A 21,184-nucleotide genomic window follows, 5' to 3' on the forward strand; every position below is an offset into this window, starting at 1 on the left:
TGTGGGACCCGTACCCCAATGAGAGTCAGTGTGTGTGGAACCTGTACCCCAGTGAGAGTCAGTGTGTGTCGAACTCGATGCCAGTGAGAGTCAGGGTGTGGTGAACCCGTACCCCAGTAAGAGTCAGTGTGTGTGGAACTCGATGCCAATGAGAGTCAGTGTGTGTGGAACCTGTACCCCAGTGAGAGTCAGTGTGTGTGGGACCCGTACCCCAGTGAGAGTTGGCGTGTGTGGAACCTGTACCCCAGTGAGAGTCAGTGTGTGAGAGACCCGTACCCCAGTGAGAGTCAGTGTGTGTGGGACCCGTACCCCAGTGAGAGTCAGTGTGTGTGGGACCCGTACCACAGTGAGAGTTAGCGTGTGTGGAACCCGTACCCCAATGAGAGTCAGTGTGTGTGGGACCCGTACCACAGTGAGAGTTAGCGTGTGTGGAACCTGTACCCCAGTGAGAGTCAGTGTGTGTGAGACCCGTACCCCAATGAGAGTCAGTGTGTGTGGAACTCGATCCCAGTGAGAGTCAGTGTGTGTGGAACCTGTACCCCAGTGAGAGTCAGTGTGTGTGGGACCCGTACCACAGTGAGAGTTAGTGTGTGTGGAACCTGTACCCCAGTGAGAGTCAGTGTGCGTGGGACCCGTACCCCTGTGAGAGTCAGTGTGCGTGGGACCCGTACCCCAGTGAGAGTCAGTGTGTGTGGAACTCGATGCCAGTGAGAGTCAGTGTGTGTGGAACCCGTACCCCAGTGAGAGTCAGGGTGTGGTGAACCCGTACCCCAGTGAAAGTCAGTGTGTGTGGAACCCATACCCCAGTGAGAGTCAGGGTGTGGTGAACCCGTACCCCAGTGAAAGTCAGTGTGCGTGGAACCCGATCCCAGTGAGAGTCAGTGTGTGTGGGACCCGTACCACAGTGAGAGTTAGCGTGTGTGGAACCTGTACCCCAGTGAGAGTCAGTGTGTGTGAGAACCGTACCCCAGTGAGAGTCAGTGTGTGTGAGACCCGTACCCCAGTGAGAGTCAGTGTGTGTGGAACCCGTACCCCAGTGAGAGTCAGTGTGTGTGAGACCCGTACCCCAGTGAGAGTCAGTGTGTGTGAGACCCGTACCCCAGTGAAAGTCAGTGTGCGTGGAACCCGATCCCAGTGAGAGTCAGTGTGTGTGGGACCCGTACCACAGTGAGAGTTAGCGTGTGTGGAACCTGTACCCCAGTGAGAGTCAGTGTGTGTGAGAACCGTACCCCAGTGAGAGTCAGTGTGTGTGAGACCCGTACCCCAGTGAGAGTCAGTGTGTGTGGAACCCGTACCCCAGTGAGAGTCAGTGTGTGTGAGACCCGTACCCCAGTGAGAGTCAGTGTGTGTGAGACCCGTACCCCAGTGAGAGTCAGTGTCTTTCGGAGACAAGGAGTGTAGTTTAATGAAGGCCATGACAGATACGAACACTACACTAGACACACTTGTCTTTCCAGAGTGTTTATTTTATACTAAGTCCCACACAGTAAAATGTTGGGAAGCTCTTTCACGATCCATCAGGATTCTCTGATCCTGTTCACCCACAGAATTCCAAAGTTATCATTCCACTGTCGATTGCCCGGTCCCTGGATGCGACCCTCCCAGCAAATCAGCTGCTGCACAATCCGACAGGATCGGAAACAAGAAGTCACCATATCCCCTCAGATAGGGGCCCTGAACACCGGCTCCAGGAGCTGAGACCACACTGCATTGTAGGGGTGGACGTGGCTCGTGGGCTGGTTCTGACTGTCCACGATGGCTTTCCTCTCGTTGGCCCATTTCACCAGTCCCCCCTCCAGGTTGTAAACCTTTCGAGATCCGGGCTCCTCCTGACCTGAATCCCGCGTTAAAAAGCTGCGGATTTTCTGCGCCATTTCTGAACCGTGGTATCCAGCAGTACAATAACAGACGACTGTTTTATCCTTCGAACAGTCTGGAACAGAAATCACTGTTAGAATAGGAAACCAGAATACCAACAAGATTAAAATACACCTGGTGACGAGCCAGTGTGTTGCACAACTGTATAAGGATAGTGCAGGAGAAGAGGGGTCAGAGATCAAGTGGATAATTGGATCAGGGTGAGCTGATGGAATGATATCCATTGTTTAAAGTTAACTGTTCTGCCCTTAATTATATGTTTTCATTATAAAGTCTATATCTGTATTTTTAATAGAAAAAGCCTATGTAAACTTTCACGCAGTAGTTACATGCTCCTGCCAGTGGTGGTGCTGCAGTGCTTCCATGAGTTGGAGGATGTAATTACACTTTGAGAAGCTTACACAGAAACTTTCCGTTATAAATGTGGATATCGGATTTCTTAATGGAAAAAGGTTGACAGGAATTGCATGCAGAGATAACAGTTTTAATCTGTTTAAATACAGACTCATAGCCATCGACCTTTGGGTTTCCCCAGGACCCATTCTCTGGCTGGGTTTAGACAGACACTGGACAGTGATGAGTCCCATCAGCTCACTTCACTCACAGCCTCACTGCCTCACTCCCAGATCTACAGGACGTCCCATTCAGAGTCTGGGCTGTCTGTGACTCCATTGGGCCTGTTTGTTGCAGACACAGTTTAAACTGTCTCCCAGGCTCGAGTCTGGATGGTGTCGTCCTGCCCAGACAGCAGAGCGGTCACAAATGATGAGCTAGAATACAGAGGAGGGTTAGACTGCCCCTACCTGCTAGGCCCAGATCCTTGACCACATCATCCATGTTGGTGGCTTCTGGGTCAATGCGAACGGCTCCTTGTAAGTGACTGATCTCGTATTCAGCCGGACTTCGAACATCCTGGAACAAGAGGGAGACAGGAGTCTTTCTGTTTCTTTGTGTGTAACACAGCAGCTCACACTTTCGCTGCACTCATTAACGGCCCAAAGCGATTCACAGGGGGAGAAATTCTCGGTGCTGCAGGAGAGGGAAGGGTGGCTGGAATATTCACCAGATAACATAGAGCCAAGCTCATAGCAACAAGAGGAGGCCATTCAGTCAGATTATGGCTGATCTGTACCTCAATTTCAGCTACCTGCCTTCACTTCATATTCCTCAATACCCAACAAATATCATTCGATCTCAGCCTTGAAAACTCGAATTAACCCCCAGCATTCACCCCACCCTCTCCTACAGCACTGTGAATTTCTCCCCCTGTGAATTGCTTTCTGGGGTGAGAGAGTTCCAGATTCCCACTCCCCTTTGTGTGAAGAAGTGCTTCCTGACATCACCCCTGAATGGCCTGGCTCCAATTTTAAGGTTCTGCCCCCTTTTCTGAACTCTCCCCACCAGAGGAAATAGTTTCGATTGACCCATTAAATCCTTTCAGCGTTAACGGATAACACTCGGTCCATGTGACCCTCCGGACTTGGTTTCCTTCGACTGGGGACGGTTGGACAGGGTGGGTGGGGTGGGGGGGGGGTGGGGGTGGAGTGCGGAGAGGAATTTTCCAGAGTATTTTTCCCTTACTGGCCCTGAGGTTTTGCACCTCCCGAGAGATTCCATAGGATGGAGGGGGTAAAGTGTTTAGTTCTGATGCTCCATCCATTGGTGGAGCAGGCTCACTGCAAAGCTCATCTGTTCCTGTCCATCAATTTTGTACATTAGTATTTTAAACATCTTGATCAGATCACTCCACAACATCAAGAGCAGCAAACAACAAACTGCATTTATATAGTGCCTTTAATGTCATAAAATATCCCCCCAAGGCACTTCACTGGGGCATAAATCAGACAAAATCTGACACTGCATGACACAAGGTCAGGTGACCAAAAGCTTGATTAAAGAGGTCGGTTTTAAGGAGAGAGAGAGGTGGAGAGGTTTAGGGAGGGAATTCGAGCTTAGGGCCCAGGCAGCTGCAAGCACGGCCACCAATGGTGGAGCGATTAAAGTCAGAGACCTGCCAGGGACCAGAATTAGAGGAACACAGAGGTTTCAGAGAGTTGTGGGGCTGGAGGAGGTTACAGAGATAGGGAGGGTTGTGGGGCTGGAGGAGGTTACAGAGATAGGGAGGGTTGTAGGGACTGGAGGAGGTTACAGAGATAGGGAGGGTTGTGGGGCCGCAGGAGGTTACAGAGATAGGGAGGGTTGTAGGGACTGGAGGAGGTTACAGAGATAGGGAGGGTTGTGGGGCTGCAGGAGGTTACAGAGATAGGGAGGGTTGTGGGACTGGAGGAGGTTACAGAGATAGGGAGGGTTGTGGGGCTGGAGAAGGTTACAGAGATCGGGAGGGTTGTGGGGCTGGAGAAGGTTACAGAGATCGGGAGGGTTGTGGGGCTGGAGGAGGTTACAGAGATAGGGAGGGTTGTGGGACTGGAGGAGGTTACAGAGATAGGGAGGGTTGTGGGGCTGGAGGAGGTTACAGAGATGGGGAGGGTTATGGGGCTGCAAGAGGTTACAGAGATAGGGAGGGTTGTAGGGACTGGAGGAGGTTACAGAGATAGGGAGGGTTGTGGGGCTGGAGGAGGTTACAGAGATAGGGAGGGTTGTGGGACTGGAGGAGGTTACAGAGATAGGGAGGGTTGTGGGACTGGAGGAGGTTACAGAGATAGGGAGGGTTGTGGGGCTGCAAGAGGTTACAGAGATAGGGAGGGGCAAGACCATGGAGGGATTTGATAAGAGGAATGCATTTTAAAATTGCGGTGTTACCGGACCGGGAGCCAGTGTCGGTCAGCAAGCACAGGATATCGGACCCGCAGTGCCCGTTTGTCACTGTTATCACCAACAGCAGCTTCAAAGCTTCAGTGTTTCATAAATAATTTCCAGAATTTTCTATTGGATGGCTAAAGTTCATTTCCCTGCCCCCTCCTTCATCACATGCCCAGTGTAAAGGTACTCAGGACAATCTTCCCACTACTACCAGGACAGGCCATTCTTTCACAGGTCTCCTCCTGTTTAATACTGAGAGCAGGGCCACCCTCACAAGTCAGCAGGAAGCTCAGATCCCTGATCTCTCAGCAATTCCACCCCTGGTCAAATAGCTGCCCTGAATGGGAAACTCAGCGGGAGTGACTCACCACCAACAGCACACGCTCCCGATTCTCCTTCACCAGCTGCTCCACTGCATCTGAACAAACATTCTCCACTGTGGGGAATCGGTGTCGGATCCACTCAGTCACTGGCTCCATCTCCTGGTCACTGGTTCAGTTCCTGCGACCGGTCAGAGTTCTCCACAGGAACAGAATGTGAACTATTGGGGAATAAGCCCCCTTTCCTGGCCGGGGGTGGTGACGGGATACTGACTGCTCACCCTGCCAGTCTGTCTGAGCCGAATCAGTCGCTTGTCTCTGGTTAATAACTAACCCGGAGCTCACTGGGAATTTCACAATAAGAGTCTGGGCTCCATGAAGTTGGCAGGAGTTTTGGGGGTCATTTGAAGGTCACTCGGCTCCACGGAGCTCCAGACTGTAACTGAAACGTTTGCGAGGGGGGATTCAGACCCCTGGGTGTGTCTCAGCTCACCCTGCGACACATAACCCGCCACAGCACGAGGGAGGGGTGACCAAGTGGGCGGCAGGTTGGATGAATGTAGCAACTTTCAGATCCAATGAAGTACTTTGTTGAAATGCAGCCACTGTTGTAGGAAACATGCGGCTAATGTGTGCGCAGCAAGATCCCACAACCCTAATACTGACCAGGTAATCTGTTTTTTGGTGATGTTGGTTGAGGGATAAATATTGGCCCCAGACACCCAGAGAATTCCTCTGCCCTTCTTCAAATAGCACATAATTTACATAAGAACATAGGAAACAGGAGCTGGAGTAGGCCATTCGGCCCCTTGAAGTTGCTGCACCATTCAACAAAATCAGGGTTGATCGACCTCAATCCCACCTTCCCACATTGTCCTTAAATCCATCGATTCTCTTAGTACCAAAAAACTGTCAACCTCTGTCTTGAATATACTACTGAGGACAGTAATGCCAACATCTGTTCACATGCCTCTCATCCCAGCTCCTGATTCCAGGTCCAGATCCCAGCTCCTGAAACCAGTTTCTGATCCCTGCTTCTGATCCCAGCTCCTGATCCCAGTTTCTGATCCCAGCTCCTGATCCCAGCATCTAATTCCAGCTCCTGATCCCAGCTCCTGATCCCAGCTCCTGATCCCAGCTCCTGATCCCAGCTCCTGATCCCTGCTCCTGATCCCAGCTCCTGATCCCAGCTCCTGATCCCTGCTCCTGATCCCAGCTTCTGATCCCTGCTTCTGATCCCAGCATCTAATTGCAGCTCCTGATCCCAGCTCCTGATCCCAGCTCCTGATCCCAGCTTCTGATCCCAGCTCCTGATCCCAGCTCCTGATCCCAGCTCCTGATCCCAGCTCCTGATCCCTGCTCCTGATCCCAGCTTCTGATCCCAGCTTCTGATCCCAGCATCTAATTGCAGCTCCTGATCCCAGCTCCTGATCCCAGCTCCTGATCCCAGCTTCTGATCCCAGCTCCTGATCCCTGCTCCTGATCCCAGCTTCTGATCCCTGCTTCTGATCCCAGCATCTAATTGCAGCTCCTGATCCCAGCTCCTGATCCCAGCTCCTGATCCCAGCTCCTGATCCCAGCTTCTGATCCCAGCTCCTGATCCCTGCTCCTGATCCCAGCTTCTGATCCCAGCATCTAATTGCAGCTCCTGATCCCAGCTCCTGATCCCAGCTCCTGATCCCAGCTTCTGATCCCAGCTTCTGATCCCAGCTTCTGATCCCAGCTCCTGATCCCAGCTCCTGATCCCAGCTCCTGATCCCAGCTTCTGATCCCAGCTTCTGATTCCAGCTTCTGATTCCACCTCCTGATTCCAGCTCCTGATCCCAGTTTCTGATTCCAATTCCTGATTCCAGTTCCCGATCCCAGTTCCCGATCCCAGTTCCCGATCCCAGTTCCCGATCCCATTTCCTGATCCCATTTCCTGCTTCTACATCCTTGGATGTACCTTCCACTGATCGGACAATGCTTCATTCTCAGTCAAACAGCCCTTCTCCTCAACTCCAATATTTTTATAACTAATAAAAAAAAAGTGTTCAAGAAAAATGAGGGGAACATTTTCCTCCCGGGGGTCTTCCTCTCAGATTATCCTGGAATTTAATCAGCAAATCTTGGAGACTCCAGGCCAATCCTGGAGGGTTGGCAACAACTACCCACAGAACAGGGGGCTTCCCTGTGCTCCCTCTGGATAATCCGCCTCTCCCTCCTTTTGTTTATCTGAAGGGATTCATCGAGCAAGAGTCAGGTCCCATTAATTTACTGAACTACAGCCATTAAATAACGTTCCTGGCTGAGTGGGTGGGTGGACTGGACTGATGGCCATTATAGGAACAGGAATGGGGGGGGCTCTGCTGTTTGCTGGATGGGACTGTGTCATTGAGCACAAAATTCAAGAGTGAGTTAGGGTGAGAGAGAGAGGTAGAGGGAGCGACAGAGACACTGAGAGCGGGAGACAGAGAGGAAGAGACAGCGAGAGTGACGGAGTCACAGAGACAGAGAGACAATGAGAGAGAGAGAGAGAAAAGACTTGCATTTCTATAGTGCCTTACACTGGTCGTCTCAAAGTGCTTTCCAGCCAATGACGAACTATTGGTGGAATGGGGCAGGATGGCTTCCTGCTCCTCCCATGTTGTTCGGATCTGTGAAAACTTGTGCTGCTCTCGGGCTGACCAAATGTCAGGAGCAAATATCCATGCCGAGATTTATCGGTTCTGTGTTGGGTAAGGACTGTAAACATTCCCTGCAGAACAGTGATCCCAGACAGAGCCATCGTGAGCACTGGGTATCTGCTCTGTGATGGGCTGAGGAAGGAAGTCACTTCAAACAGAAATAATTCTTACATTAATGTACACCAACACTTACAGTGCTGTGCGGAGGGAGTGCTGCACTGTCAGAGGGTCAGTACTGAGAAAGTGCTGCACTGTCGGAGGGTCAGTACTGAGGGAGCGCCGCACTGTCGGAGGGTCAGTACTGAGGGATTGCCGCACTGTCGGAGGGTCAGTACTGAGGGAGTGCTGCACTGTCAGAGGGTCAGTACTGAGGGAGTGCTGCACTGTCGGAGGGTCAGTACTGAGGGAGTGCTGCACTGTCAGAGGGTCAGTACTGAGGGAGTGCTGCACTGTCAGAGGATCAGTACTGAGGGACTGCTGCACTGTCAGAGGGTCAGTACTGAGGGAGTGCTGCACTGTCGGAGGGTCAGTACTGAGGGAGCGCTGCACTGTCGGAGGGTCAGTACTGAGGGAGTGCTGCACTGTCGGAGGGTCAGTACTGAGGGAGTGCTGCACTGTCAGAGGGTCAGTACTGAGGGAGCGCTGCACTGTCGGAGGGTCAGTACTGAGGGAGTGCTGCACTGTCAGAGGGTCAGTACTGAGGGAGTGCTGCACTGTCGGAAGTGCTGTCTTTTGGATGGGACGTTAAACCGAGGCACCATTTACGCTCTCAGGTGGATATAAAAGATCCCATGGCCACTTTTGCGAAGAAGGGCAGGGGAATTCTTGCAATATTTATCCCTCAACCAACATCACTGGAAACAGACTATCTGGGTCATTATCATATTGCTGTTTATGGGATCTTGCTGTGCAAAAATTGGCTGTCGCGTTTGCTAAATTACAACAGTGACTCCACTTCAAAAATACTTCATTGGTTGTGAAGCACTTTGGCATATCCTGAGGTTGTGAAAAGCGCTTTATAAATGAAAGCTCTTTAATTCTACTCTCGTGTCATATGAAAGGATGTTAGGGCCTTGGAGGAGGTGCAGTGGAGATTTCTTCGAGGCACCAAGGTTCTGGGATTGTTCTCCTTAGAGCAGAGAAGATTAACGGGGAAATTTAGTCAAGGTGTTTAAAATCATGAATGGTTTTGCTCAGAGTTGATCGTGAGTATGTGTTTCCAGTGGTAGGAGGGTCAGTAATCAGAGTACACAGCTTGAAGGTATTTGGGTAAACAACCAGACCGGGAGATGAGAATTTTTTTTTTCCCGCAGTGAGTTGTTGTGATCTGGAACGCGCTGCCTGAAAGGGCGGTGGAAGCAGATTCAATAGTAACTTTCAAAAGGCAATTGGATAAATAGTTAAAAAGTTTGCAGAGCTATGGGGAATGGGACTAATTGGATAATGTGGGTAGGCAGTGGCGTAGTGGTATTATCACTGGACTAGAGACCCAGGGGAAATCTGTGGGGACATGGGTTCGAATCCCACCACAGCAAAAGGTGGAATTTGAATTAAATTAATAAATCTGGAATTTAAAAAAAAAAAGCTAATCTAATGATGAGTCCAGACCCACAGCAATGTGGTTAACTCTTACATGCCCTCTGAAATAGCCTAGCAAGTCACTCAGTTGTATCTAACCACTACGAAGTCAATAAAAAGGAATGAAACCGGACGGACCACCCGGCATCGACCGAGGCACCGGAAACGACAACAGCAAACCCAACCCTGCAAAGTCCTCCTTACTAACATCTGGGGGCTTGTGCCAAAGTTGGGAGAACTGTCCCACAGACTAGTCAAGCAACAGCCTGACGTAGTCATACTCACGGAATCATACCTTCCAGACACTGCCATCACCATCCCCGGGTATGTCCTGTCCCACCGGCAGGACAGACCCACCAGAGGTGGTGGCACAGTGGTATACAGTAGGGAGGGAGTTGCCCTGGGAGTCCTCAACATGGACTCCGGACCCCATGAAGTCTCATGGCATCAGGTCAAACATGGGCAAGGTAACCTCCTACTGATTACCACCTATCGCCCTCCCTCAGCTGATGAGTCAGTACTCCTCCATGTTGAACACCACTTGGAAGAAACACTGAGGGTGGCAAGGGCACAAAATGTACTCTGGGTGGGGGACTTCAATGTCCATTACCAAGAGTGGCTCTGTAGCACCACTCTGACCGAGCTGGCCGAGTCCTAAAGGACATAGCTGCTAGACTGGGTCTGCGGCAGGTGGTGAGGGAACCAACACGAGGGAAAAACATACTTGACCTCATCCTCACCAATCTGCCTGCCGCAGATGCTTCTGTCCATGATTGTATTTGTAGGAGTGACCACCGCACAGTCCTTGTGGAGACGAAGTCCCACCTTCACATTGAGGATACCGTCCATCGTGTTGTGTGGCACTATCACCGTGCTAAATGGGATAGATTTCGAACAGATCTAGCAATGCAGAACTGGGCATCCATGAGGCACTGTGGGCCATCAGCAGCAGCAGACTTGTACTCAACCACAATCTGTAATCTCATGGCCCGGCATATCCCCCACTCTACCTTTACCATCAAGCCAGGAGACCAACCCTGGTTCAATGAAGAGTGCAGGATGGCATGCCAGGAGCAGCACCAGGCATACCTCAAAATGAAGCCACAACCCAGGACTACTTGCATGCCAAACTGCGTAAGCAGCATGCGATAGACAGAGCTAAGCGATCCCATAACCAACGGATCAGATCTAAGCTCTGCAGTCTTGCCACATCCAGCCATGAATGGTGGTGGACAATTAAACAACTAACTGGAGGAGGTGGCTCCACAAATATCCCCATCCTCAATGATGGGGGAGCCCAGCGCATCAGTGCAAAAGATAAGGCTGAAGCATTTGCAACAATCTTCAGAAGTGCCGAGTTGATGATCCATCTCAGCCTCCTCCTGAAGTCCCCAGCATCACAGATGCCAGACTTCAGCCAATTCGATTCACTCCGCGTGATATCAAGAAACGACTGAAGGCACTGGATACTGCAAAAGCTATGGGCCCTGACAATATTCCGGCAATAGTACTGAAGACCTGTGCTCTAGAACTTGCCGCGCCCCTAGCCAAGCTGTTCCAGTACAGCTACAACACTGGCATCTACCCTGCAATGTGGAAAATTGCCCAGGTATGTCCTGTACACAAAAAGCAGGACAAGTCCAACCCGGCCAATTACTGCCCCATCAGCCTACTCTCAATCATCAGGAAAGTGATGGAAGGTGTCATCAACAGTGCCATCAAGCAGCACTTGCTTAGCAATAACCTGCTCAGTGACACTCAGTTTGGGTTCCGCCAGGGCCACTCAGCTCTTGACCTCATTACAGCCTTGGTTCAAACATGGACAAAAGAGCTGAACTCAAGAGGTGAGGTGAGAGTGACTGCCCTTGACATCAAGGCAGCATTTGACCGAGTATGGCATCAAGGAGCCCTAGCAAAACTGAGGTCAATGGGAATCAGGGGGAAAACCCTCCGCTGGCTGGAGTCATACCTAGCGCAAAGGAAGATGGTTGTAGTTGTTGGAGGTCAATCATCTGAGCTCCAGGACATCACTGCAGGAGTTCCTCAGGGTAGTGTCCTAGGCCCAACCATATTCAGCTGCTTCATCAATGACCTTCCTTCAATCATAAGGTCAGAAGTGGGGATGTTCGCTGATGATTGCACAATGTTCAGCACCATTTGTGACTCCTCAGATACTGAAGCAGTCCGTGTAGAAATGCAGCAAGACCTGGACAATATCCAGGCGTGGACTGATAAGTGACAAGTAACATTCGCACCACACAAGTGCCAGGCAATGACCATCTCCAACAGGAGAGAATCTAACCATCTCCCCTTGACATTCAACAGCATTACCATCGCTGAATCCGCCTCTATCAACATCCTAGGGGTTACCATTGACCAGAAACTGAACTGGAGTAGCATATAAATACCGTGGCTACAAGAGCAGGTCAGAGGCTAGGAATCCTGAGGGAGTAACTCTCCTCCTGACTCCGCAAAGCCTGTCCACCATCTACAAGGGACAAGTCAGGAGTGTGATGGAATACTCCACTTGCCTGGAAGGGTGCAGCTCCAACAACACTCAAGAAGCTCGACACCATCCAGGACAAAGCAGCCTGCTTGATTGGCACCCCATCTACAAACATTCACTCCCTCCACCACCGACGCACAGTGGCAGCAGTGTGTACCATCTGCAAGATGCACTGCAGCAATGCACCAAGGCTCCTTAGACAGCACCATCCAAACCCACGACCTCTACCAACGGGAGGACAAGGTCAGCAAATGCATGGGAACACCACCACCTGCAAGTTCCCCTCCAAGTTTAGTTTAGTTTAGAGATACAGCACTGAAACAGGCCCTTTGGCCCATCGAGTCTGTGCCGACCATCAACCACCCATTTATACTAATTCTACACTAATCCCATATTCCTACCACATCCACACCTGTCCCTATATTCCCCTTCCACTACCTATACTAGGGGCAATTTTATAATGGCCAATTTACCTATCAACCTGCAAGTCTTTCGGCATGTGGAAGGAAACCGGAGCACCCAGAGGAAACCCACGCAGATACAGGGAGAACTTGCAAACTCCACACAGGCAGTACCCAGAATTGAACCCGGGTCGCTGGAGCTGTGAGGCTGCGGTGCTAACCACTGCGCCACTGTGCCGCCCATAAAGTCACACACCATCCTGATTTGGAACTATATCACCGTTCCTTCACTGTCGTTGGGTGAAAATCCTGGAACTCCCTTCCTAACAGCACTGTGGGTGTACTTACCCCACATGGACTGCAGCGGTTCAAGAAGGCAGTTCACCACCACCTTCTCAAGGGCAATTAGGGATGAGCAATAAATGCTGGCCTGGCCAGCGACGCCCACATCCCTGAATGAATAAAAAAGATGTCACTAGACTCGTAATGCAGAGGCCCAGTCTAATGCCATGTGGACATGGGTTCAAATCCCACCATGGGCAACTGAGGGAATTTAAATTCAGTTAATTAATAAAAAACTGGAATTGAAAGCTAGTTTCAGTAATGGTGCCATGAAGCTATCATCAATTGTTGTAAAAACCCATCGGGTTCACTAATGTCCTTTAGGGAAGGAAATCTGCCATTCTTACTGGTCTGGCCTACATGTGACTCCAGACCCACAGCAATGTGGTTGACTCTTAATTGCCCTACGAAATGGCCAAGCAAGCCACTCAGTTGTCAAGGGCAATTAGGGATGGGCAACAAATGCTGGCCTTGCCAGTGACGCCCACATCCCAAAGAAAGAATATAAAAAGAACCAGCCCAGGCACGATGGGCCGAATAGCCTCCTTCTGTGCTTTAAGATTCAATGACAGTAATGGAGATTATCTTGTGAGCCTTGTCACCTTTGACTCTGGTTATCTATTTGTGGGTTTTGTGCTTTGTTAACACTAATATCTGATCTCTCCGGTCCTATTTCTTTGTTTCTCCTAAGCTGTTGACTCTTGAATAGAAGGAACTCGTCAAAGCCGCCCCTCACTTCCCCAGGAAGGAGCAGCATTTCCCGGAGAGGAAGCCATACAGTGAGCTCAGAATCTGTGGAACTCCGTCAGGACTGCGTTGGTCAGTGCCCTGGAGAAGAGACCACTCACTCGGGGGTACAGGGGGCGAGGGTAGAGCCAAGCAACAGAAAAACCCTATCCCCAGGACAGCACAGCAAGATCCCAATTGGACCTGCCATGGGACCCCTGCTCCTCCTGGTCAGTCTTTACCCTCTGACCTGGTCCTCCCACATTCAGGAACTCAATCCAAATGGCACTAATGTGTGTCCAGCAGTGAGGTAATAACATCACTTCTGTTTGTTGAATATTTTGCCCTAGTTGAGCTTTTCTCTCTAAGGTTCTTGAGTCTCTCAGTGTTTGTCTAACTCTCTTCCCTCTCTGTCAGATTCTCTTTATATTCTTGTCTCTGTGTCTGTATCTCTCTCTGCCGCTCCTGTAATGAACTCGATCTCTGCCTCTCTCTCTCTGTCTATCTTTCTCTCATTATCTCCCTGTCCATCTCTCAGTGTCTGTCACAGTGTGTCTCTCAATGTATCTCTCAGTGTCTGTGTCTCAGTGTCTGTCACAGTGTATCTCTCAGTGTCTGTGTCTCAGTGTCTGTCTCAGTGTGTCTATCTCAGTGAATCTCTCAGTGTCTGTGTCTCAGTGTCTGTCACAGTGTATCTCTCAGTGTCTGTGTCTCAGTGTCTGTCTCAGTGTGTCTATCTCAGTGAATCTCTCAGTGTCTGTGTCTCAGTGTCTGTCTCAGTGTGTCTATCTCAGTGTATCTCTCAGTGTCTGTGTCTCAGTGTCTGTCTCAGTGTGTCTATCTCAGTGTATCTCTCAGTGTCTGTGTCTCAGTGTCTGTCACAGTGTGTCTCTCAGTGTCTGTGTCTCAGTGTGTCTATCTCAGTGTATCTCTCAGTGTCTGTCTCAGTGTGTCTATCTCAGTGTGTCTCTCAGTGTCTGTGTCTCAGTGTCTGTCTCAGCGTGTCTATCAGTGTATCTCTCAGTGTCTGTCTCTCAGTGTGTATGTCTCAGTGTGTCTGTCTCAGTGTCTGCCTCAGTGTGTGTGTCTCTCAGTGTCTGTCTCAGTGTCTGACTCCGTGTCTGTCTCAATGTGTTTGTCTCAGTGTGTGTGTCTCAGTGTCTGTCTCCGTGTCTGTCTCGTTGTCTGTCTCAGTGTGTCTATCTCTCAGTTTCTGCCTCTCATCCTCCCTCTCTTGCTCCCAAAGGTTCTCCAATGTGTCCTTTTTAAGTTGTGACCAGCCTCTCGCTGAGGCCCTTGTAGTTTGGACTGTTGCTCTCAGCACTTCCTTTGTGAAGGTTTGACTCACACTTGACGGGATTGTATTGTGTTGAACACGCGATCTAAACACAGACTCATCTCTCTGTGTTAAAACTGATAGAGCAACTGGGCAAAACTGGCGGCATTAATTGCAGTAAGATTGGGAAAGAATAATTATTAAAACCCTTGCATTCCAATTCCTGTTTAATTCATTGTCAGCTCCTGTCTCATTCCCTGACTCACACGGCTGTCAAATCAATATCTCCAAACTCAGGTACTGAGATTCAAATTCCATGTGGAGCTCCAACCAACCCTATAGATATATGACCCCTACCCTATAGATATCCAACCAGACCCCATAGATATAAACCCACCCTATGGATACAAGCCTTACCTTATAGATATCCAACCTCACCTTATTGACAGAAACCCCACCTTATAGATACAACCCCACCCTATAGAGATCCATCAACTGCAATATAGAGAGGGACTACCATAAAACCTGGAGGTTGTGGGGAGGGGAAGGGGGCACTGCATGAATTGGAGGGTTGGGAAGGGGGAGGGGTCACTCCTGGAGTTGGGTGTGAAGCATGTGACCTTCTTCTGTAACTTGATTGGCTGTTACCTTTACATATGCTGACCATACACTTCCCACCATTGCTCAGTTGGAAACTTCACCACCCAGTTGGCTCTCCCCAAGACAGAAGCGCAAGGAGAGAGCCAACTGTGTAACAGTCCTGACAACCAATTTTATCTGCAGCACCTGTGGAAGAGTCTGTCACTCTAGTATTGGCCTTTATAGCCACTCCAGGCGCTGCTCCACAAACCACTGACCACTTCCAGGCGCTTACCCATTGTCTCCCGAGACAAGGAGGCCAAGGAAGAAGAAGAAGTGTGGCACTGAGCCCCACACACAAAGCAGGAAAGGCCCAGGCTCCATTCTCGGCCTGGGCTGCTGGCTGATCTCTCATCTGGTGAAAGAATGCACCATGGTTGCCATGTGAGCCGCTGTACAGTGGTGATTGGATAGATCTATGTTGGACGTAGCCAATAGCAACAGTGACACCATGCATTAAGGGACAAGCAGGTGTCCAAACCGTGTCTTGCAAGAGCCACACCTTTAGAAACGTTCATTCTCTGTTATCATCCAGTCCCAGATATCCTCAGTTACTCAAACACACAGATTGGGATTTATCCAGCAATGAGGCAATAGCTCCAAGAACAGCCATTCCCAAAGCTCCAGGCCACAGGGATTCAGCCCAGAGAAAGCAGTGAGTGGGGAATGAGCCTGAGAATGGAGAATGTGTCTGAGGTGCACATGGCCCTCAGACATCAACATCAACTGAATTGATTGTCAATAACTCTCACTCTCTCCTTGCCTTATAGAGTTCCTCCATCATTGAGCTGCTGCCCAGGCTGGAGACAGCAAGGAAACGAATGCCCAATCGGTAGGTGCTTTGTACAACTTGCTAAAAACATTTACAATTTAAAATAAAACAACTGTCTTGCATTGACACCGGTGACATTCGCTCTCTGACCTGTGACCTCTCTGATCTGAGTGACTGACAGTGTTATTTGCATGGGCTGTGTTGTGTGATTGGTTGGTAAAGGATGTTGGGAGGAGTTGTGTGATGTGATTTGTTGGTTAAAGGATGTTGGGCAGAGTTGTGTGATGTGATTGGTTGGTGAAAGGATGTTGGGCGGAGTTGTGTGATGTGATTGGCTGGTTAAAGGATGTTGCGAGGAGTTGTGTGATGTGATTGGTTCAGTAATGATTCTGGGCGGGATTTTACTGGGCTGGTAGCTGAGTTGAAGATTAGTGGGAAGTATAGTATTAAAGTGAATGGATTATTGGTTAGTTATAGTTAGGAAACAGGCCATTCGTCTCAGCTAGTCCGAGTTATAGTTCACGCTTCATGTGAGCAACTAGTTCTGGTTTTTTATGCAGTGAGCCGCCTTCTTGAACCGCTGCAGTCTATGCGGTGGAAGGGGTCTCCATGGTGTTGGCTGGTGGTGATAAAGTGACAACATAAGAGGCAGGGATGGTGCCAATGGTTGCTGAAGGTCAATAATTTGCTGTAGCAAGTGATTTATCACTTTGATCACTCAGAAAGTCAGTAGTGTCACTCCTTAGGACCTGGAGACAGCGAATGACACCCTGCAGACAGCAAAGGTGGGATACACTGATCCATTTACCAGTTTGTTACAAGGCCTGTGTTTAGAGCTTTGGAAGTTAACAGGAACAGACAGGTGGGTGGGAGCATGGATTACCAGGTATGAGGTGCTGTCTTTCAGATGAGACGTTAAACCGAGGCCCCGTCTGCCCCCTCATGTGGATGTAAAAGATCCCATGACACTATGTTGAAGAAGAGCAGGGGAGTTCTCCCCGGTGTCCTGGGGCCAATATTTATCCCTTAACCAACATCACTTAAAAAAAATATTATACGAACATACAAATGAGGAGCAGGAGTAGGCCACTCGGCCCCTCGAGCCTGCTCCTATCTACCTCCGCCTTAAAAATATTCAAAGACTCTGCTTCCACCGCCTTTGAGGATGAGAATTCCAAAGACTGACGACCCTCTGAGAAAATATTCTCCTCATCTCCGTCTTAAATGGGTGACCCCTTATTTTTAAACAGTGACCCCTAGTTCTAGATTCTCCTACAAGGGGAAACATCCTTTCCACATCCACCCTGTCAAAGCCCCTCAGGATCTAATATGTTTCAATCAATTCGCCTCTTACTCTTCTAAATTCCAGCAGATACAAGCCTAGCCTGTCCAATCTTTCCTCATAAGACAACCCACCCATTCCAGGTACTAGTCTAGTAAACCTTCTCTGTACGGCCTGCAACGCATTTACATCCTTCCTTAAATAAGGAGACCAGTACTGTACACAGTACTCCAGATGTGAGATTATCTGGTCTTTTTTCTCATTGCTGTTTGTGGGATCTTGCTTTGCACAAATTGGCTACTGTGTTTCCTACATTACAACAGTGACTGCACATCAAAAAAACACTTCATTGGCTGCAAAGGGCCTTCCTGAAGCCGTTAAAGAGGCAATATAAATGCAAGGCTTCCTTTTCTTTCTGTGTAGCAATCTGTGAGCCACCAAGCTCCTGCAGCCCGGAAGAGATTTGTGTCAGACCTGGAGTGTGCCGCTGTCCCCACGGATTCTTCGGAGCCAGCTGCGTGACCAGTAAGTACCGTGAAGCCACCTTTCACCCTCCATAAACCTCAGCTCATGTAAAACTCTGCTGCCTGTGTCCTAACTTACATCAAGTCCCGTTCCCCCATCACCCCTGTACTCACTGACCTACATTAACACACACCAAGTCCCATTCCCCTATCACCCCTGTACTCACTGACCTACATTAACACACACCAAGTCCCATTCCCCCATCACCCCTGTACTCACTGACCTACATTAACACACACCAAGTCCCATTCCCCCATTACCCCTGTACTCACTGACCTACATTAACACACACCAAGTCCCATTCCCCCATCACCCCTGTGCTCACTGACCTACATTAACACACACCAAGTCCCATTCCCCCATCACCCCTGTACTCACTGACCTACATTAACACACACCAAGTCCCGTTCCCCTATCACCCCTGTGCTCACTGACCTACATTAACACACACCAAGTCCCGTTCCCCCATCACCCCTGTGCTCACTGACCTACATTAACACACACCAAGTCCCGTTCCCCTATCACCCCTGTGCTCACTGACCTACATTAACACACATCAAGTCCCGTTCCCCCATCACCCCTGTACTCACTGACCTACATTAACACACACCAAGTCCCATTCCCCTATCACCCCTGTACTCACTGACCTACATTAACACACACCAAGTCCCATTCCCCCATCACCCCTGTACTCACTGACCTACATTAACACACACCAAGTCCCATTCCCCCATTACCCCTGTACTCACTGACCTACATTAACACACACCAAGTCCCATTCCCCCATCACCCCTGTGCTCACTGACCTACATTAACACACACCAAGTCCCATTCCCCCATCACCCCTGTACTCACTGACCTACATTAACACACACCAAGTCCCGTTCCCCTATCACCCCTGTGCTCACTGACCTACATTAACACACACCAAGTCCCGTTCCCCCATCACCCCTGTGCTCACTGACCTACATTAACACACACCAAGTCCCATTCCCCCATTACCCCTGTACTCACTGACCTACATTAACACACACCAAGTCCCATTCCCCCATCACCCCTGTGCTCACTGACCTACATTAACACACACCAAGTCCCATTCCCCCATCACCCCTGTACTCACTGACCTACATTAACACACACCAAGTCCCATTCCCCCATCACCCCTGTGCTCACTGACCTACATTAACACACACCAAGTCCCATTCCCCCATCACCCCTGTGCTCACTGACCTACATTAACACACACCAAGTCCCATTCCCCCATCACCCCTGTACTCACTGACCTAAATTAACACACACCAAGTCCCATTCCCTCATCACCCCTGTACTCACTGACCTACATTAACACACACCAAGTCCCATTCCCCCATCACCCCTGTACTCACTGACCTACATTGGCTCCAACACCCGATTTTAAAATTCTCATCTTTGTTTTCAAATCCCTCCATGGTCTCGCTCCTCCCTCTATCTATAACCTCCTCCAGCCCCACACCCCTCTGAGATCTCTGCGCTCCTCCAATTCCAGCCTCTTGAGCATCTCCGATTTCAATCGCTCCATCATTGGCGGCCGTGCCTTCAGCTGCCTGGGCCCTAAGCTCTGGAATTCCCTCCCTAAACCTCTCCGCCTCTCTCTCTCCTCCTTTAAGATGCTCCTTAAAAGCTGATCAAACTTTAGATCACCTGTCCTAATATCTTATTATGTGGCTCGATGTCAAATTTTGTTTGATAACGCTTCTGTGAAGTACCTTAGGACATTTTACTATATTAAAGATGCTATATAAATGCAAGTTATCATTGTTGTAATGGAGCAAGTGCCCTGAGTAAAGCCTTGATGCTTTGTGACTGGATTCCATCCTCCGCTCCCAGTCCACCCTTCCTGCCCTGTTTGACCTGTCGATTTGTTGCCAGGATTCTGAGTTGCTGCTTCTTCCCTGCTCTGTGCTGTCCAGTGACAGGAAGTAAAGTGAGACAGTAACAATTCTGAAAACTCCATCCCGTAAAGCAGCAGTGAATAAAAACACAGACTCACAATTAACACTGATGGTTCCCCTTAGAGTTGGGATGGTTATGGGGAGGTTTAATAGAGGCGTCTAAACCAGAAGGGTTTGGACAGAGGAAATGAAGACAGACTGTTTCCCGTGACAGGAGGGTCAGTAACCAGAGGGCACAGATTTAAGATAATTGGCAGACGAACCAGAGGGGAGATGAGGAGAATTTTTTACACAGTGAGTTGTTGTGATCTGGAACGCGCTGCCTGAAAGGGAAGCAGATTCAATAGTAACTTTCAAGAGGGAATTTGATAAATAGTGGAAAAGAAAACATTTGCAGGGTTATGGGGAAAGAGCAGGGGAGTGTGACTAATTGGATAACTCTTTCAAAGAGCCAGCACAGGTATGATGGGTAGAATGACCTCCTGCTATGCTGCATCATTCTACGATTGCATATACTCCCCTCCCAGGCTGGGTGGGTGAGTACATCACCTGTTCTGGCACTGAGTCAGATAGATCAGGGAGAGGCTGGCCTCGATCCACAGTCTCAGTTCCTCCTCTGTAAGCTGATCTCAGCTGGAATGGTAGCAAGGAACAGGACAGCTGTCCCTGAGGTGAATAAGGAAGAATCAGGAATCCTTGATCCTAATCCTAAACCTCTGCCGGACAGTGGGAATGTATTGACATCAGATGAGGACAAGTTTTGGGTTTAGATATGATGCCCACTGCAGTCAAATAGCTGATACCCATTCTCTAGGCACACGTGTGAAGGCTGGGAAGGGTAAACCAGGAACCTGAGTGCATCAAAACCTGCCGGGTCAAACACAGCAAATTTAGAACAGTGGGAGAATTGGGAAAAATAACAATAACAACCACTTGCAAGTCGAGAATGCCTTTAAAATCATAAAACATCCCAAACACTTCACAGGGGTGTTACCACATTAAATTTGGCACCGAGCCAATAAGGAGAGATTAAGACAGGTAGGTTTGAAGGAGCATCTTAAAGGAGGAGAGAGGCGGAGAGGTTTTGGGAGGGAATTTCAGAGCTTAGGGCCCAGGCAGCTGAAGGCACGGCCACCAATGGTGGAGCGATTAAAATCGGGGATGTGCAAGAGGCTGGAATGGACCCAGAGAGTCCCCCCAATCCTCCGCCCACCTTATCCTGGAACCCACCTCTCTGCTGTGTCGACTGGAGCTGAAACCTTCACTGTCTGACTCAGAGACGGGAAGTGTTCACGACCCATCCTGGGGTACTGCAGACTTGAGAGTCGGACAGTCTATTCCTGTTTGTCAATTTCACATATTGTTTGTGTCGTCACGACCCAGTGAGTAGCACTCCCCCACTTCCTCTCTATCACTCTCACTCTCTCTTCACCCCTCCCTCCACTCTCTCTCATCTCTGAATCAGGAGCTCATGAGTTCATGACTTACTCCACAGACTTGAGCAGAAAAATCCAGGTCGACACTGAGGGAGTGCTGCACTATCAGGGGGTCAGTACTGAGGGAGTGCTGCACTGTCGGAGGG

At 49.7% G+C, this 21,184-nt stretch overlaps 2 protein-coding genes across 2 annotated transcripts in view; one reads left to right on the top strand and one right to left on the bottom strand.

Moving 5' to 3' along the window:
• scarf1 (scavenger receptor class F, member 1) overlaps positions 1-21,184 on the top strand; it is a 71,091-nt gene that overhangs the window by 1,718 nt on the left and 48,189 nt on the right. The window contains exons 2-4 of the mRNA XM_068010793.1: positions 13,143-13,487; positions 15,863-15,924; positions 17,570-17,671. Of these exons, the coding sequence (XP_067866894.1) occupies positions 13,387-13,487; positions 15,863-15,924; positions 17,570-17,671 (265 nt within the window). The 5' untranslated portion in view covers positions 13,143-13,386. The remainder of the gene's footprint in view (positions 1-13,142; positions 13,488-15,862; positions 15,925-17,569; positions 17,672-21,184) is intronic.
• LOC137346854 (uncharacterized) lies at positions 1,446-5,267 on the bottom strand. Its single transcript, XM_068010795.1, has 3 exons — positions 5,007-5,267; positions 2,682-2,790; positions 1,446-1,933 (listed from the first exon to the last, which is right to left on the bottom strand). Exons 1-3 carry the CDS (start codon positions 5,115-5,117, stop codon positions 1,662-1,664), a joined length of 492 nt encoding a protein of 163 aa, XP_067866896.1. The 5' UTR covers positions 5,118-5,267; the 3' UTR covers positions 1,446-1,661.

This window comes from Heterodontus francisci, chromosome 30 (assembly GCF_036365525.1).
Source record: "Heterodontus francisci isolate sHetFra1 chromosome 30, sHetFra1.hap1, whole genome shotgun sequence".
Lineage (NCBI taxonomy): Eukaryota > Metazoa > Chordata > Chondrichthyes > Heterodontiformes > Heterodontidae > Heterodontus > Heterodontus francisci.

What these genes read in the sequence shown, in the direction of transcription:
- LOC137346854 (XM_068010795.1), bottom strand. Translation starts at nt 5,117, where the DNA reads ATGGAGCCAGTGACTGAGTGGATCCGACACCGATTCCCCACAGTGGAG. An exon ending in GGGAGCGTGTGCTGTTGGTG is followed by an intron (nt 2,791 to 5,006) that starts GTGAGTCACTCC and finishes CTCTTGTTCCAG; the next exon opens with GATGTTCGAAGTCCGGCTGA. An exon ending in CAAGGATCTGGGCCTAGCAG is followed by an intron (nt 1,934 to 2,681) that starts GTAGGGGCAGTC and finishes TTTCTGTTCCAG; the next exon opens with ACTGTTCGAAGGATAAAACA.